The following is an 18,976-nucleotide window of genomic DNA, read 5'->3' as shown; positions in this document are numbered from 1 at the left end:
GCCCTCTGCTTCTCTTCTCTATTCCCAGTTAACTGCCTAAAATTCCCTCTACACTCAAAAGCCTTCCCTGATCCATTTCCATCCCCAAGAATAAGGGCCAAATCTGGACTCCATTCATACATTGGAAAAGCATTTGTTGTGTGCCTGCATGTACCAGGCACTCTGTTCTAGGCACTGGGAATGCAGCAGGGAACAAGACATACGAATTCTGGAGCTCATATTCCTATGAGGGAAACAGACACCAAACAAGTTAGTAAAAACATGCTGAATGGTAGAAGGCCATAGTGCTTTGGAGAAATAAGTGCTTTGGAGACTGGTGTTGGGAAGAGGGGTGAAATTTCTTACAGGGTGTTCAAGGAATGCATCCAGTGACTTTTGAGCAAAAAGCTAAAGGAAGTGAGTGAGGCACGCTCCTGTCTGGGGGGAAAGAGTTCCAGGCAGGTTGGATTGCATGTGCAAAGGCCCTGAGGCAGGAAAGGTAAGGAGAGTTGCAGAAACACTGAAGAATGTGTTTCAGGCAGAGTGAGCAGGGGAGAGGGGAAGAGAAGCGGGCAGGGAGGTTCACAGGTAAATTGTGTGGGGCCTTGGGGTGAGAACTTTGACTTTTACTGAGTGAGATGGAGGGTATTGAACAGAGAAGGGATGTGATCTGACCTGGGTCACTCTGGCTGAATGTGGGAAAGGGAGTGAGAGATAGAGGTGGAAGCAGGAAAACCAAGGCGGGGCCTGCTGCAATGGATCAGGGAGGAGACAGGAAGGACCAGATCAGGATGCAGGCGGAGGAAGGAACATGGAGAAGCTTCTTTATTAATACTGAGAATTTTGCACTTTGTAATTTTATAATTTGAATATTCATCCTCATATTGATTCCACAAAGCAAAACATGTGCTACTATGAGAAATTAGTAACAACCTCCAGGAGAATCCACTGGTCTGTTCTGTTCATTGTTGTATCATTTTGTATCCAGAATAGATAGAGTGCTGCTGCTGCTGCTGCTAAGTCGCTTCAGTCGTGTCCGACTCTGTGGGACCCCATAGACGGCAGCCCACCAGGCCTCGCCGTCCCTGGGATTCTCCAGGCAAGAGCACTGGAGTGGGTTGCCATTTCCTTCTCCAATGCATAAAAGTGGAAAGTGAAAGTGAAGTCGCTCAGTCGCGTCCGACCCTCAGCGACCCCATGGACTGCAGCCTTCCAGGCTCCTCCATCCATGGGATTTTCCAGGCAAGAGTACTGGAGTGGGGTGCCATTGCCTTCTCCGAGATAGAATGGGTGCTCCCTAAATGTTTGTTGAAGGAATGAATGAACCTGTGCTGTCTTGAGTTCTCTGTGCAGGGTGTTCCAGAAACACTCCTGAAAATTTGTTTACATATTAAGATGGAAAATCTGTGGAGTCTATGCTGCATTTCCAGGAACTGTGTAATATTTCAAATGGTTCCAATTCAGAGTAGTGTTATCTACTACTCTTGGATCTTACTGTTTGCCTTCCAGTTAAAAATAATTTTTTTTCTAAAGAATGAAAATCCAGGACGTCCCTGGTGGTCCAGTGGTTAAGATTCCACGCTTCCAATGCACGGGGTGCGGGCTCCATCCCTGGTTGGGGAAATAAGATCCCACAGGCCTCAAAGTACAGCCACAAAAGGGAAAGAAAAATGGATGACAATCCTCAGAGTACAGCGCAGGCTGTATTCTGGAATCCTGGCACCATCTCCTGGCTCTGAGATATTGCACCTGCCAACTTGCTCTGCAGACCTGAAACGGGTACTACCAGTGAGTAACTGGGCTTCCCTGCTGGCTCAGAGGGTTAAGAATCTGTCTGCAATGGGTTGGGAAGCCATAGAGAAAGGAATAGCTATCCACTTTAGTATTCTTGCCTGGAGAACCCCATGGACAGAGGAGACTGGTGGGTTACAGTCCATGGGGCCACAAAGAGCCGCACATGACTGAGTGACTGAGCACACAGTGAATAATTAGGGGGATACCTGCTAGTCTTGTGCTGGGGGCACAGTGGTGACTGAAAGAGTCCAGCCTTCCTGGACATGCCAGGCCCTGGTCCTCTGACAGTGGCAGTCCAGAGGGGTCAGGGCCACAATGGGGGGGCGGGGGGCGGCGCAGTACAGGCAGAATGGTCAGGGCTGGGATAGAGGAGGCATCCCTGGAGGGCTTTTCTGCATGTCCCCCATGTCCCCTGAACCTTCCTTTTACCTTCCTGCTCTGACCACAACCTAGTTCTCCCAGGAAGACACACCTTTCTGTGCAGCGCTTCTAAGCAGAGGCTATTTCTCTTCCTCAGCCTTCATGCTCACCGGGCCTGTATATGCAATAAGCTCCTCAAGACTACTTCAAAACCATCCTCTGCCTCCTCTGTAAGATCCTCACTTTGAAGTTTCTGCACAGAACCTGCTCCCCTTCTTGTTACCAGCTTTATCGACTCCCAAGTCACTGCAGCTCACTTCATCTTTTTAGCTCTAGGCTCATGGCCACCCAAGCTGCTCCTCTCATAATTCTTGTTGACTTCCAAATTCAGGTAGATGATCCTGTGACCGTTCTGGCCTCTGGATCTCTTGACTTCCTCTCCTCTAGCGATCTCGTCCTCCGCCCAAACCTTCCTTCCCACACGCAGACTTTGTGCAGGGGACACAATGGTGACTGTGGCAGTGCCGAGGTCCCAGGCTGTTGAGAGAGAAAGGCCCACCCCCAGACAGTGACAGCCCCAAAACTGCAGCCCCTGCAGAATCTCAGTTCCATGCATCTCACTGTCTGCCCATCACCTCTTGTCTCTCCAGTTCACTCCCTCTGAAACTGTTGCTCCGAGGACACTTCAGCCCCATGAAGCTGACCTCCTTCTCCCTGCCCCTCACCTCACCTCCTCATGATCACACTACTCTCACCACCCAGCCCAATCCCCCATCCACTGTTATCTCCTCTTCTTTCCTCATGCCCTCAAACTTCTAACTTTACCTTTGGCACCCAATTGAGTCCACTCTCCACCTCCTTCACACCTGCACACTGGCAGCTAAATGTGGATGGAGAAAAACCCACACCTACTCTGACACATGACCCCAAGCAGTCCCTAATATGGCCCAGCCATCCTATCACATGTCCCTAATTAAATCATTCTCCCATTTCCTTTCCTTTTCTTTTTCTCTTAGTAGTATCGGCAATGTGCTCATTTTTAAATGCTTAGGGCATAATTTACATGTCATAAAATCCACCTCTTTGGGGACTTTCCTGGTGGTCCAGTGGTTAAGAATCCATCTTCCAATGTAGGGGACTCAGGTTCAATCTCTGGTCAGGAAATTAAGATCCCACAGGTCGAGGGGCAACAAAGCCCACCCACCACAACTAGAGAGAAGCCCATGTACCACAACAATGAAAGACCCATGTGTGACGACTAAGACCGGACATAGAAACAAACAGATAAATAAATATATTTTTAAAAGATCAATTTGTTAAAAAAAAAACACCTATTTTATGTGTAGAGGTCAACACATTATAGAACACATTTTAGTAAGTTTAGTTTATACACTCATCACCACAATTCAGTTTCAGAACAGCTCAATCATCCCATTTCATATAGATAAGATTATACAATACGTAGAATTCTGTGTCTGGTTTTTGTCACTTAGCATCACGTTCCAAATGGTTGCATGTATCACTAGTTGGTTCCTTTTCATTGCTGAATTCACTGTACGGCTAGACCACACTTTGTTCGTCTGTCTACCTGTTGATGAGCTTTCCAGATGTTTCCAGTATGGAGGTTGTTATGAATAATGCTGCTATGAAATATTCACTTACAAGTACTTGTGTGGACAGATAATTTCTTTTTCTTGTTTTTTTTTTTTTTGAGAAGAGTTCCAGGAGTCAAATGGCTGAGTCATGTGATCAGAGTATGTTTACCTACTGACACTTTTTTCCAAAGCAGCTGGAACGATTTTCTCTTTTCTTTTTGGCTGGGGTGGGTCTTTGTTGCTGTGCATGGGCTCTCTCTAGCTGCGGTGATCAGGGGATACTCTTCATTGAGTTGTGCAGGCTTGTCATTGCGGTGGCTTCTCTTGTTGCAGAGCATGGGCTCTAGAGTGCAGGCTCAGTAGTCGTGGTGTAGGGGCTTACGTGTTCCATGGCACGAGGGATCTTCCCGGACCAGGGATCGAACCTGTGTGGCCTGCATTAGCAGGAGGATTCTTAACCACTGGCCACCAAGAAGTCTTGGACCCCTTTTCTTGAAGGATCATTTTATACTCTCTTCTCTCTCATCAGACCTCAAAACTTTTTCTTTCTTGCTCTTAACTGATGACTGTGTTTCCCATTTGAATGAGAACATACAAGGAATCACAATTTCAGCATCCTCTGACCCATATCTACCAGTCTGTGGCACCTGTTAACTTCCTTTGCTATAAAAGAAATCTGTTTCTGTGTTCATACACTTCACTGCAGACACTAGATATATTTCCACCACAAGCAATTCTCCAGTTCTCTGCAGACTCCAACTGCTGTCCTACAATTTAATTTCGTTCGGACACTAACTACACGGAGTTGCAGCAGACCCCACAGGTTAAGGACAGAGAGTAACAGAGGAAATCCACTTTCAGTGAGGTGGTTGTGGAAGGGCTCTGTAAGGTAGTAACAGGTAAGTGGACATCTGAAGGATGAGAAGCATCTAGTCAGTGATGAGTGGAGGGAACAGCTCTTTCACAAAGGAATGAAGTAAAAAATTTGGCATGTTCAATACCCTGAAAGATAAGGTTCCCAAATCATAATGACAGTGATAGGAGATGAGTCAGAAGAGGTTGGCAGAGGACTTCCCTGGTGGTCCAGCGGCTAAGACTTCATGCTCCCAATGCAGGGGGTTCAGGTTCAACTCCCTGGTAAGGGAACTAGATCCCACATGCCACAACTAAAGATCCTGCATGCCACGACTAACACCTGGTGCAGCCAAATAAACCTTCAGTCACAAAGTAGTGTCCGACCCTGCGACCCCGTGGACTGCAGCATGCCAGGCTTCCCTGTCCTCCACTGTCTCCTGGGGTTTGCTCAAACTCATGTTCATTGAGTCGATGATGCCATCCAACCATCTCGTCGTCTGTTGCTCTCTTCTCCTCCTGCCCTCAATCTTTCCCAGCAGCAGGGCCTTGTCTTCAGAGTCAGATCTTCGCATCAGGTGGCCAAAGTTTTAGGGCTTCAACTTCAGCATCAGTCCTTCCAATGAATATTCAGGGTTGATTTCCTTTAGGATTGACTGGTTTGATCTCCTTGCTGTCCTAGGGACTCTCAAGAGTCTTCTCCACTACCACAGTTCAAATGCATCAATTCTTTGGGGCTCAGCCTTCTTTGTGGTCCAATTCTCTTTATTTATAAATAAATAAATACTTTTTAAAAATAAGAGATTGGCAGGGGCCTTTTAGGTGAAGGAATTTGATTTTATTACGATCAATAGCCAGTGGTACTCTTTATAGGTAAAGAAGAGTCCTCTAGTGGCTGTAAGCATGAATTACAGGCGGGGAGGAGCAGATGGTACGCATGATGATGCCAGCTGAACCAGGTGGTGACAGTGGGCGTGATAAGAAAGGCAGGCAGATTTCAGTTATGTTTCAATACAATCCAAAAAGATGCTTTGATGAACAGAGTGGAGGGCAAAGATGAGGGAAGAATCAAGAATAACTCCCCATGTTCTGACTGAGGTTTGGCAGTGATAGTCACTGAGGTGGGGGAGACTAGTGTAGGCAGGGCAGGAGAGAGAGTTAGGACAGAAGAGAGACTTCAGCTTTTGATGCGTAGATTGGACGAACACCTTAAGTCCTCACTCCAACTCTGTGAGGTAGGGACTATCTTTAGCTCTACTTTAAGTATGATGCTTTTGGCTGAATGCTTGTGTCCTTTCAAGATTCCTGTGTCGGAAGCTGACCTCCAACGTGATGGTATTTGGAGATGAAGACTTTGGTGGGGTGAGACGTCATAAGGGTAGAGCCCTCATGCATGAGATTACTGCCTTTATAAAAGAGGCCCAGAGAACTCCCTTGCCCTTCCACCAAGTGAGGACACATGAGAAGATGGTCATCCATGAACCAGAAAGCAGGCGCTCACCAGATACCAAATCTGCTGATGCCTTGCTCTTGGACTCCCCAGGCCCTAGTGAAAGTCAAAGTGTTAGTTGCTCAGTCGTGTCTGACTTCGCCACTCCATGGACCTTAGCTCTTCAGGCTCCTCTGTCCATGGAATTCTTCAGGCACTACTGCATTGGGTTGCCATTCCCGTCTCCAGGGGACCTTCCCCACCCAGGGATCGAACCCGGGTCTCCCACATTGCAGGTACATTCTTTATTGTTCGAGCCACCAGGGATCCCAGGCTCTAGAACTGTGCGAAATTTAAATGTTTGTTGTTTATAAACCACCTATTTTACGATATTTTGTTATAGCAACCTGAGTGGACTAAAACATATGAAGAAACTGAGTGGCAGAGAAATTACCGTGCCCGGATTATAAAGTTAGAAGCTGTTGATATTTTCATTTTCTACTTCTTCCCTCCATCCAAATGTTCATTTTCTCATCCATCCATTCTTCTAATCATCCAACTGCCCATTTTCCCATTTCCCCATCTACATCTTTCCCAATCTATCTATCTGTCTCCATCCAGCCGTCCCCTCACCTGCCAGTAAATATTCATCATATGCCACGTTCCCCAGACATCTGACACCTGATGCACAGGAAGGGGGGGCTTCCCAGGTGGCTCCGTGGTGAAGAACCCACCTGCTAATGCAGGAGATGTAATAGACTCAGGTTTGATCCCTGAGTCGGGATCCCCTGGAGGAGGGAATGGCAACCTACTCCAGTATTCTTGCCTGGATCCCATGGGTAGAAGAGCCTGGCAGGCTACAGTCCACAGGGTCGCAAAGAGTAGGACATGACTGAAGCTACTTAGCAAGCACGCATGTACAGGAAGGAAGGTCATGGATAAGCAGACATGAGACAGACACACTGGTGTGCAATTTAATCGAAGATATTTATTGAATGCTTTTCCGGTTGGCCTCGGTGGCTCAGCAAAGGGGTAGAGCAGAGGGACACGTGCAATGACAGAGTGCGTCCCTCAGCCTCCAGAGGCTTCAGGTCCTGCAGTCTTCCTTCCCGGTGGATGACTGATCAGTCCTGACTGTGAGACACAGACACTTAGCACTTTTTGTAGACGGAGCGCCCACCCTGACTTCCCCCTTCCCGTGAGGACGCAGGTGCCCCTGGTCCAAGAAGCCTGGCCTCCGAGCTGTATCCCTTACCATGGGGAGAAGTCCTGTGCTTTCCAATTCTCCAACGTTGTCTCTTGGGAGTTAGGCCAATCGTTGCTCCAGTCCGCGTCAAAGTTTCCACAGGCCCCACACAGCTTCCCAGCATGGTCATCGCTGACCACCACAGCCAGCTGCCCATCGGCGCCAAGCTTCACCTGAACCCCCTCCTTCTGCTGGACTAGCACAGAGCCGTCAGGGTTCTGACTCACGGACACAGATGTTAACACCTCAGCTGGGAGGTCCACTTGGAGACCATTCACCTGGTGGTTTTGGCGGGGGGAAAGGTGCGTGAAACACAGAGGTGAGGCTGGAACTACAGGGAAGCTGGTTGTTACAACAAAGGAGACCCCAAGGAAGACAATGAGTCCAAGGAGCAAACACAGAGAGGCAGATGCTGAAAGAGATAAGGCCCGGATGGATGCACCAAATGGAGAGATGGACACCTAAGATAATCAGAGATGTGGATGAATGGATAGAAGCACGGAGAGTGGATGGATGAAGACATGGATCAACGCATAAGTAGGTGTGCACACGACATTCCAAAGGCACCTGGGGCTGGGGGGAGGCACTTGCACCAGAGAGAGAAACAACGAGTCAAACCCCAGCATCATCCTGTCTAATTCTAGTTTCCAAAATAAAAAGAACCCTTGAGCATGTCCTGTTAAGTTACTGGTTCCCTAACAAGGCAACTTCATCCCTTATTTTTGCCACGCTGATGTCTGAAGACAAGTCATGACCTCGCCAGTGTAATAACCATGTGAGAAAATGACCGTTTGTCCATCACAGGCTGTGGACTCAGTAACCGTGGTAACCTGGTGAGTTTTTTTCTTCTAAATAAGTGTTGTCTGTTTTCTCTGATGAGTTAACCCTTGTAAAGTTAGACTCCCTGGAGAGCCTTCTTTCAAAGAAAAGTTTCTTTTTTTCAAAATGCTTTTGTATGTGACGCTTCCTCTGCCAGATGACTGGAAAGTCAGGTAGATAAGAAAGATAAGTAGACAGATCTGAAGAGGTGGATGGATGGACGGATGGTGAATCAATGGAAGGAAGGAATGGAGGGGGAAGGAAGGGAGGCAAAAAGGAAGGACAGGTGGAAGGAGGAGAGGAGGAGGATGGATGGATGCTGTGAAGGACAGCTGGAGAGGCGGGCGGGAAATCTCAGCAGGCTGCAAGCTTAGATGGTATAAGAAGTGGGACTGAGTTATCTGTGTTCCCAGCACATGGCCTGGTGCAGAGGGACCAGGCGGGTCACAAAACCAGCTGCTTCCTGGGGCCAGACCCTGATCTGGGTACTGGTGACAAAGTGACGACCGAGGGGAACAGGATCCCTGCCCACCTGAGGATTGTATGCCATTGAGGGAGCACGTCAACAAACACGAAGAAACAATGGATGACTTCAGAGAGTGACTAGCACTGCAAGGGGATAAAACAGAATGACCGCACAGAGGCTGGGCTGAAGAGGGAGAGCTTCCGTAGGGCGTTGGGAAAGGTCTCTCTGTAGAAGCGGTGAGACTGGAACTGAGATCTGAAGGATGAGAAGGAGCAGAGGCTTAGGAAATCTGGAAGGAGAGTACTGCAGCAGGGGGAAGCGCAGCAGCCCGGCGGTGGGAACAAGCGTGGTCCACTGTGAACAGCATAAAGGCCAGCTCGGCCTGTTAGCAGCACAGCCCATGAGCTCAGGAAGGAGCTGGAGGCGATGAGGCTGGCGAGGCCAGCGGGAGTCTGATCGCATAAAGTCTTGCAGGCCGTGGAAGGGAGGTGGCTTGAGTTTGGAATGTTGCTCTGAGAAGTCGCTGCAGAGTTTAAAGCAGCAGAATGGCCCGATCCGATTCACATTTCTAGAGCATCTGTCTGCTGTGTAGAGAATTGTTTCTGGACAGATGAGCAAAGGAAGGTTGTGAGTAGGGGTCTGCAGTAATCTCACTCCTGGGCATATATCCAGAGAAAAAACGTAGGTCAAAAAGACACATGTACCCCAGTGTTCATTCACTGAAGCACTACTTACAAGAGCCAGGACATGGAAGCAATCTAAATTCCATCAACAGACGAATGGATAAAGAAGATGTGGTACATATACACAAGGGAATATTACTCAGCCATAAAAAGGAATGAAATTGGGTCATTTGTAGAGACACGGATGGACCCAGAGTCTGTCACACAGACAGAAGTAAGTCAGAAAAAGAAATATATTCATGCATGGATTTGCAATCTAGAAAAAGGGTACAAATGAACCTATTTGCAGGGCAGGAATAGAGACGCAGACACAGGGAATGGACATGAAGACGTGGAGGAGGGCGGTGGGATGAACTGGAGGTCGGGATTGACCGTATACGCACTGCCACGTGTAAAACCGACCGCTATTGGGAGCGTGCTGGATAGTGTGGGGAGCTCAGCTAGGTGCTCTGGGACGACCTAGATGGGTGGGAGGGAGGTGAGGGGACACACGTATATATATGCCTGATTCCCTTCATTGTGCAATAGAAACTAACACAACATTATAAAGCAACTACACCCCAATACAAAAATTAAAAACATATTCAACGTAACAAAAGAGCAGGGGCCTGTTCACCTGAATTATGGGTCCAGCAGAGAGTCAGTCAGAGAAAGAGTGACTGATCTAGACTATGCTAAAGAGAGAACACAAGCTTCCCTGCTGAAAGCAGGGCTGAGTCTCGGACCATCTCCCTGCACGGGGGAGGAATGCAGAGCATCCCCTGGGGGAGGGGTGTGTGGAGCACGGGCTACACCCCTACTGGACCTAGAAGACACCGGTGCATGGCGCTGCAATCCAAGAACAGGCCATGGAAACAGGACACGGGAGCTTTAGAGCAGCCTGACGACTGTGTTTGGTCATGAGGCTCTATGACACAGGCCATGGCGGAGCAGACTGTGAGTCCTCATTAGCCCTCAGTTCGGCCAGAGAGACTCTCTCTAGACATTTGGAATCAGGGTGGTGAGAACTGTGGAGTTTGGCAAATGCAAGACAGTGATAAGTCAGTGGAAGTCAAGGGACAGAAGGGAGGACCCATCTGGGCTGGAATGGACTCAGGAGACAAACAGTGACAGGCCTGAGGGGACCCTGAGAGCAAGCTGAAACACAGCTGAGGGCAGAGGAAAGTGGCCTGGAATTGACGGAGTTCAAAGAACGGTCCCACTGAGCGAGCACTGCGCCTGGAGTCTATCTCGGTCCCCTGTGTCCACACCGTCACCACCAGCACTCCATTGCCATCAAAGTGGTTCAGGGCATGGGTGGTGCTTGTGGGTTCAAGGCTTGGATCTCTGAGGTACTCTCTGAGTGACCTGAGTAAATGACTTCACCTTTTTGGGCCCTGGTTTCCCCTCTGAGTAAACGGAGATAATGATAATCCCTGTTTCATGAGTATGTTGGAGGGAGTCACAGAGAATGAAGCTGACTGGTGATCAGCAAGTCTTAAACACAGAGGTACAAATCCAGGGCACCTAGATCCAGCCACTCCTGAGGCTGTATCCCTGGATTTTCTAGTTACATGGGCTGATAAATTCAGTTTTGCTCAAGGCACTCTGAAATTGGTTTTCTCTCACTTGAAACCATAGAGTCTTGCTTAACACTAACATCTAAACGGGTAAGTTACTTGACTGTGCTTTTGCTCCTCAAGAACTCAGCCAGAAGAGAGGGACTAAGTTTGAAGTATTGACACAAATACAAACCCAGAGAAACAAATTGCAGAGATCTGTGAAGAAAACAGACGTTAGGACAGACAGGGCACAAGGAACGAAGGCACACTGCAACAGGAAGAACAAAGCCCAGGGGAGACACAGTCCCTGTGTCCTGGCTTACCCATACACCCTTGTTTTGGGTCACAGTCACCAGCCCGTCCTGGAAGAAGATATGAACCCGGGCCACGGCTTCCACTTTGCCTTTGCAGGGCTGGACATCGGCAACCACACGGTACCAAGGCACAGTCTCCTGTGATCCTGGGCAGCGGAAAGAGATCTCGTAGACACCAGGGGAGCTGACGGCGCTGTGGGCCCCATCGAAGGTGGTGAGGTTGGCACCCACAGAGAGGGAACAGAGGCCATGGGGCACCCAGCAGTCCCGGGTCCCAGCCTGGACCTCGCATACACGGCCCAGCGGGCAGCTGGCTGCCTGGCATGTCAGGCCGGTGCTTGAGGAACAGGAACAGCGCTGGCTGCAGTCCGAGGTGAGCAGGGAGGAGTTCACCTGTGCACAGAAAAGGGCAGGTGACAAGGTGCGGTGGACTGCAAACACGGCCACCACCTTCCACCCTCTGCATCCATCCGGGGTCACTCTGCAGTAACTTCCTCTAAGAAATGGAGTTTAGGACTTGCCTGGTGGTGCAGTGGATAAGTCTGCCAACCAATGCAGGGGACCTAGGTTTGACCCCTAGTCCAGGAAGATCCCACATGCTGAGGGGCAACGAAGCCCGTGGGTCGCATCTACTGAGCCTGTACTCTAGAACGAGAAGCTGCCGAAGCAGAAGCTCAAGTACTACGATGAAGAGTAACCCCTGCTCACTGCAACCACAGAAAGCTCACATGCAGCAATGAAGACTCAACCCCAGCACAGCCAAAAATAAATAAATTTTTTAAAAAAGAAAGAGTGTTTTTTAAAAAAGAAAGAAATGGAGTTTATTTCCCCTTTCCCATTAATCTGAGCTGGACTTAAGACTATGCCTTGGTTATTGCAATGCAGCAGAAGCAACGCTGTGCCAGGTTCAAGCCTGGACCTCAAGAGACCCGACAGCTTTACTACTCTTTCTTGGAACCCTGTCCAGCCACCACAGGCTAGCCCACCCAAGGAGGAGAGATCTCATGGAAGAGGGACGGCCAACCCTCAGCTGACCCACTGGGGGACTACAGAAGTATGAGTGAGCCCAGGGATGGCAGAAGAACTGCCCTGCTGAGCCCAGGCCAAACAGCAGAGCTGCAGAATTGTGAACAGTTTTTTGTTTTTTTTTTGTTTGGCATCTTCTTTCCAAGAAGTCCTGCACTTCTAGACCCTCCAGGCTACCATTCTGCTATTAATAAAACTAGGATGAGGGACTTCCCCGGTGGTTCAGTGATTAAGACTCTGCCCTGCAATGCACGGGACACGAGTTCAATCCCTGGTCGGGGAACCAAGATCCCACACACTGTGGGGCAACTGAGTCTGCATGCTGCAACTACAGAACCTGTGTGCCACAACTAGAGAGAAGCCTGCATGCTGCACTAAAGACCGCATGCAGCAAAAAAACAAAAACCTGGGATGAATGGGGAAGGAATGCGGTAATCTATCTTTCCTTTATTTGACAAACATGCTTCTGAAGAAGCAGGACAGCCTCATGGTTCAGAGGTGAGTCCAGGCTGCTGGGGTATGAACCCCAGACTCCTCCCTTGCTGATGGGTAGCCTTGAGCTGACTTCTCTTTGTCATCTGTAAAATGGGGAACATAATAGTCCGTGTCTTGCAGAATTGCTGTGACTATCGAATGACTTAACACCTATAACCAACTTAGTGCATAGTGAGAGCTCCAAAAACATCAATCATGGGCTTCCCTAGGGGTTCAGTGGTAAAGAATCCGTCTGCCAATACAGGAAACACAAACCTGTGTCAAACCCCATTCCAGGTCCAGAAAGATCCCATATGCCTTGGAGCAACTAAGCCTGCGTGCCACAACTGTTGAGCCTGTGCCCTAAAGCCCAGGAGCCACAACTACTGAGCCCACACGTTACAGCTACTGAAGCCCGTGTGCTCTAGAGCCTGTGCTCTGCAAGAAGAGAAGCACCAAATGAGAAACCCGTGCCCCACAACTAGAGAGCAGCCCCCACTTGCCGCAACTACAGAAAAGCCCGAGCAGCAACAGAGACCCAGCACTGCCAAAAATGAAATAATCTTTTTTAAAAATCCATCACAAAAATAAATTAGCTCTTAACTTTCAATTCCCATTGTTAAATGGCCATAGTTGTGCTACCTACTGCTGCTGCTGCTGCTGAGTCACTTCAGTCGTGTCCGACTCTATGTGACCCCAGAGACGGCAGCCCACCAGGCTCCTCTGTCCCTGGGATTCTCCAGGCAAGAGTACTGGAGTGGGTTGCCGATTCCCTCTCCAGAGTGCTACCTACTACACTGCTGTAAATTAGTGTTATTTTTCCTGGGTGTGATGAATGTGGAGGGTGAGGCCCAGTGCTCAGCAAGTGCCTTTCGATCACCCCTGGCTCCTCAGACACCCAGGGTGCAAGGATGATGGTTAACCCCATTTTACAGATAGAGAAAATGAGGCTCACACAGAGGACTGCAGTAGGTCCAATATCACCCTCTCTACAAAGATATCAGGTCCTAACGCCTAGAGCTACTCAATGTCACCTTATATGGAGAAAGCGTGTTTGCAGATGTGATTAAGGATTTTGAGATGGAGAGATTAATCCTGGCAGGCTTTAAACACAGTCAAGTGTATTCTTAGAAGCAGGAGGCAGAGGGAGATTTTAGGGCACACAGCAAAGACGGGGGGACATGTGACATGGAAACAGAAATTGGAGTGATGTGACCACAAGCCAAGAGCTTCCCAGGTGGCCCAGTGGTAAAGAATCCACCTGCCAATGCAGAAGATTTGGGTTTGGTCCCTAGGTCAGGAAGATCCCCTGGAGGAGGAAGTGGCAACCCACTCCAGTATTTTTGCTTGCAGAATCCCATGGACACAGGAGCCTGGCGGGCCACAGTCCATGGGGTCGCAAAGAGTTGGACCCAACTCACCAACTAAAATAGTGAGGGTTAGTCATTCTGTCCTGTCTGACTCTTTGCGACCCTATGGACAGGAGCCTGCCAGGCTCCTCTGTCCATGGGATTTCCCAGGCAAGACTACTGGAGTGGGTTGCCATTTCCTTCTCCAGGGGATCTTCCCAACCCAGGGACCAAACCTGTGTCTCCTGCATTGCAGGAGGATTCTGTACCATCTGAGCCACCGGGGTAACCAAAAACAACCAAAGACAAGGCCGTAAGCCAAGGAATGCCTGCAGCCACCAAAAGCCAGGAGAGACAAGGAACAGATTTCCCCCTAGAGCTGTCATCTTGGCCCACCTATTCTGGTTTCTGACTTCTGGCCTCTATAACTAAACAAGAGAATAAATTTCTCTTGTTTTAAGGCATCAAGCTATGGTCATTTGTCACAGCAGCCATAGGAAACTAATACCGGGACTTCACCAGCATTGAGTCACAGGAGGGAAATGTGGCAGCCTCCCTGTCCCCATCCTCGAGGGGATCAGCACAGAAATTCTGAGTCTCCACAGACTTAGAGGATGAACTTATGGTTCCCGAGGGGGAGGATGGGAGGAAGAGATAGTTAGGGCGTTCAGGATGGACATGTACACACTGCTATGTTTAAAATGGATAACCAGCAAGGACTGATTGTATGGAACTCTGCTCAATGTGATGTGGCAGCCTGGATGGGAGGGGAGTTTGGGGGAGAATGGATACATGTATATGTATGAATGAGTCCCTTTGCTGTCCACCTGAAACCATCACAACATTGTCAATTGGCTATACCCCAATACAAAATAAAAAGTTTTTAAAAAAAGTAAAATACAGAAAATCTGAGTCTCCCTCAAGCTCCTCCATCCTCCTTGTCCACCTCAAGCTCCATGCTGCTGTTTAGTCCCTTCAGTCGTGTCTGACTCTTTGTGACCCCATGGACTGCAGCCCATCAGGCTCCTCTGTCCATGGGATTCTCCAGGCAAGAACACTGGAGTGGGTTTCCATTTCCTTTTCCAGGGGATCCTCCTGACTCAAGGATCAAACCCACATTTCCTGCATTGGCAGGCGGGTTCTTTACCTCTGACCCTCAAGCTCCTCCACCCTCCCTGCCCACTTCAAATTCCTCCTTACCGGCAAGTATCGGCCATCGTGGGTGCAGCCGCAGTCTTGGACAGGAATGCAGACGCCCTGGGACAGCAGGAAGCGGTCGTCACACTCACAGCCCTCAAAGCAGCGGGTGGTGCAGCCCGTGAGGCCAGAGAGAGCCGCGCAGGAGCCCTGGCAGGAGCGTGTGCAGACGGAGTAGTGGCTGTTGGTGGGGCACTGGAGCGCTGCAGAGAAAGGAGCAGGGTGGGGTCACGGCTGCTCACTGAGAAATGAACAGGACCCGCTGCACACCTGGATCTGAGCTGCCGGTGCTGGGGACACACAGCTCCAGCCCCTGCCCTGTGGGGCTCATGTCAGTGGGACAGACTGTGATGGTCCAGTGTGATCGGGGGAAATACAGGCAGAAGGTCAGGGCCAGGATGGGAGCTGTGAGGACCCAGGGGAAGCACGCATAGTGAGGGCCTGGGCTCTGGCTAAGCAACGGGTGGATGGTGTGGCTGCCTTGAGATGACGATCAAGGTTGAAAAATAAGAAGATTATGTTTGGGGTGAAATGCTGATGTCACATGGGAACACAGGAGGTGTGTGAGGGCCCCCTAAGGTCACCTAGTGGAAAATGCTCAGGAGGTCACTAGACCCATGAGGCTGGCAGTCAGGAGAGAGGTCAGAGAGGGAGACAGACAGTGTCCATTGCCTGCGTGTAGGTCCTGCCCTGAGAAGAATGAAGGAGACACAGCTCGGGCCTGGGGTCATGAGTGGCCACTGCTGTGTCCAGGAGAGTCTAAGGAAACACAGCCCTGTCCTGGGGGTTTGAAGGAAACAGATAAGCCCTGACTGGAGGTTAGCTAAGAGGTCTTGGGCTAGGAGTCTGAGGAGCCTGCAGTCTTGTCCTGAAGGATCTAAGGGGTGATGGTCCCATCTTGGCGGGGGTAGGGCGGGGGCCTGGGTGAGACTCAAGTTTTACTGTGTGACCTCCTGACCTGTCCGACCCACCCTCCCAAATCACCACAGATGTCCAGGAAGGGCCCTGAGAACTGTAAGAGAAGGTTTCAGGAGAGCGGGCCCCTGAAAGGAGTCTGAGAAGGGCCAGTCAGCCGGGCAGGAGTGAAGCCAGGAGCAGAGTGTGCTAAGGGAGGAACTGGGGCCCTGCCCCTGAGATGCAGACAGAACAGGGGGCCCCGAGCCCGAGCCGGAGTCCTCCCAGGGGTCCCCAGACACTCACGGCAGAAGCTGTCTGTCCTCCAAGGCTTCACAGCCATGCCGGCCGCCTGGCAGGCCGCTGTGTAGGCTGCCAGGCTGCGGCAGAGGTAGGTGACGTTGCCCTTCTGGGCACAGAGGTCATACACGCACTGGCGGAAGTACTCAGAGGGGCTCAGCGCCGCGTGGCAGGCTGAGAAGGGGCCGTTGGCATCCCGGAGCTGCCCACAGGCCTCGAGGCTCTCGTATGGTGCCGTCTGCTCTGCTGAGCACACAGGGCAGCCTTGGGGTCCACAGCCCTCGCTGCAGCCCTGGGAGGAGCCAGGTGCCCGCCATGCAGCTCCAAAGGCATCCACGCTGGGGGCCGTGGTGCCACTGGGCAGATCAAGGTCATCATTCCAGTTGCCATTGAAGTTGCCACAGAGCCCGCAGAGCCGGTTGCGGAAGGGGGAAGGGATGGATATGAGGATGTGGGCGTCGCCATCAAAGAGAAGCCGCAGGTCCTTGGTCGTCTGCAGAACGATGTTCCGGCCCTCCGCCGTCACCCGCACGTGACCCACAGCCACGGGCAGGGCTACGGCCTCACCATCCACAGTAACCTGGATGGAAGGGCCAGGTGGGTCAGGGACTCAGAGAAGCACAGGTCAGCCTGTCCCCTCGGACTCCCAGGCTACAGACTCTCTCTCAGTTCCACTAGGGTGAGGCCATGTCCCCCAGAGACTTCCCAGGGCAGAGTATGCTCCCTTCAGAGACCCCAGGCTGACAATGTCTCCTCAGTCTCCAAGGCTGGGGCCATGTCTCCTTCAGGCCCCCAGGACAGATCTATGTCCTCCTTAGTCCCCTTGCACTGGGTTCATATCGCTCTCAAAATCCCTAGGTTAGGCCCTCTCCTCCTCAGACCCCCCCAGGGCAAGGCCGGGTCCACTTACCTGCGGCCCTCGAGCCAGGGTCACCACCTGGCCGGCCACAGTAACCACCACACGTTGGGGATCTCCAGCTGCATTCTTCTCAAGCACAATTGTAAAGTCCTCGTCCCCAGGCTGTGGGTGGCAGACCTGGGCCAAGATATAGGAGCAGGAGCCATGCAGGTCATAGACGCGTCCATCCAGGGTAATGTAGTGGACGCCCCCATTGGCCAGGCAGCGGCCACAGCCGGTGGGGCGACAGGCCTGGACGCCGTCCTGCACCCGGCACTCCTCGTAGGGCCTGCAGGTCTCGCCCTCCTGGCAGCTGACTTGGCCGCCGGGTCCACACTGGCAGTGCCGCCCACACTCAGGGCCCGGGTAGAAGGTCTCGCCCAGCGGGTAGTAGCGGCCCTCGTGGAGGCAGCCGCACTGGCCCACAGGCACGCAGGTGTCTCCGCTGAGCACGAAGCCGGCGTCGCAGACGCAGCCCTCACGGCAGGTGGACTCGCAGCCCTCAGGCGCTGAGAGGCTGGGGCAGCTCACAGGGCAGGAGTCACCACAGAGCTGGTAGTGGCTGTGGGCAGGGCACTGGAAGGCTGCGGGGACAAGAGGGGAAGGAGGCAGGGCGTGAGGGAGGAGGACGCCGGGGAGGTACAGAGAAGGAGAAGCTGCTGGGGTGACTCTGTGTGTTTTGCCTGGGATATCTCATGAGCGAATCTGTCCAGGGATCTGAGTGGGGTGTCTGACCCAGCACGGCCAATGGGGGATTCAGTGTGGGGATCTGGGAAGCAGGTCTCTCTAGCCAGGCTGCGTAACAACCTGCTCAAGTATTTCTAAAGATCAAGTCGGTCTGACTGGGTGACTCCAACCTCATATATCTGACCAAGATATGCAGGATTAGAACCGACCGTGAGTATCTCAGGGTGTGAATCTTGCTGGGGTGTGGGGCCAGATGCATCTTGGGGTATGAATCCATCTGAGTATGCCTGCCTGTGGATGTCTGATCTGGAAGCCTCTCACAGTCTCTCTGACAGGGTCTGTCAGTGTGTGACTCTGACCACACGTGTATCATTGGGTGAAGCCGACAGGATAAACGTGACCAGGAGATCTGCCTAAGGGGAACTGCCCAGGATTCTCGGACCATGAACCTGTATGTATCTTCCTGGGGCTATGTCAGGGTCCTGATTCCACCCTGATTCCACCAGATAGGTATATCTGCCTACGTGTGTCTCTGTGTAAATGTGACCAAGTGTCTCTAACCAGAGGAGGCCCTGTCTGAGGTTATGAGACGAAATCTATCTGACCCTGTGCATTACCCTGTTTAAAAAACAAAACAAAACAAAACAGTCTAGAGGCATCTGGAGCTTCCCTGGTGGCTCAGTGTGAAGAATCTGCCTGCCAATGCAGGAGACCTGTGTTCCACCCCTGGGTTGGGAAGATCCCTTGGAGAAGGACATGCCAAACCACTCCAGTATTGCCTGGAGAATTCCATGGACAGAGGAGCCCGAAGAGCTATAATCCATGGGGTTGCAAAGAGTCAGACACAACTGAGCAACTAAACACCACCACCACCAACAGAGGCATCTGACGAGGTGTAGCTCTCTAGGTCTCTCTGACCAGAGGTAACTGAGAGAATCTACTGGGGTGATCAGTCACCCCAGTCTATCTGAGTGCCTAAATCCTGACAGTGTACTGGACTGGATATGGACATCTCTTTGCTGACAAACGTCCATCTAGTCAAAGCTATGGTTTTTCCAGTAGTCATGTACGGA

The 18,976-nt window shown here is 51.0% G+C and overlaps 1 protein-coding gene across 2 annotated transcripts in view; it reads right to left on the bottom strand.

Annotated features, from left to right (window-relative positions):
* Positions 1 to 6,977: 6,977 nt before the first annotated feature.
* The window catches only part of FCGBP (Fc fragment of IgG binding protein), a 58,884-nt gene continuing 46,885 nt past the window's right edge, over positions 6,978 to 18,976 (bottom strand). For both annotated transcript variants that reach the window (XM_027515815.1, XM_027515816.1), the window contains 6 exons: positions 17,229 to 17,800; positions 16,325 to 16,898; positions 15,128 to 15,327; positions 11,088 to 11,471; positions 7,265 to 7,533; positions 6,978 to 7,143 (listed from right to left, as the gene is read on the bottom strand). In XM_027515815.1, coding sequence (XP_027371616.1) covers positions 7,134 to 7,143; positions 7,265 to 7,533; positions 11,088 to 11,471; positions 15,128 to 15,327; positions 16,325 to 16,898; positions 17,229 to 17,800 — 2,009 coding nt within the window. In that variant the 3' untranslated portion in view covers positions 6,978 to 7,133. The remainder of the gene's footprint in view (positions 7,144 to 7,264; positions 7,534 to 11,087; positions 11,472 to 15,127; positions 15,328 to 16,324; positions 16,899 to 17,228; positions 17,801 to 18,976) is intronic.

Source organism: Bos indicus x Bos taurus, chromosome 18 (assembly GCF_003369695.1).
Source record: "Bos indicus x Bos taurus breed Angus x Brahman F1 hybrid chromosome 18, Bos_hybrid_MaternalHap_v2.0, whole genome shotgun sequence".
NCBI lineage: Eukaryota > Metazoa > Chordata > Mammalia > Artiodactyla > Bovidae > Bos > Bos indicus x Bos taurus.
This window is presented reverse-complemented; position numbering and strand designations above follow the sequence as displayed.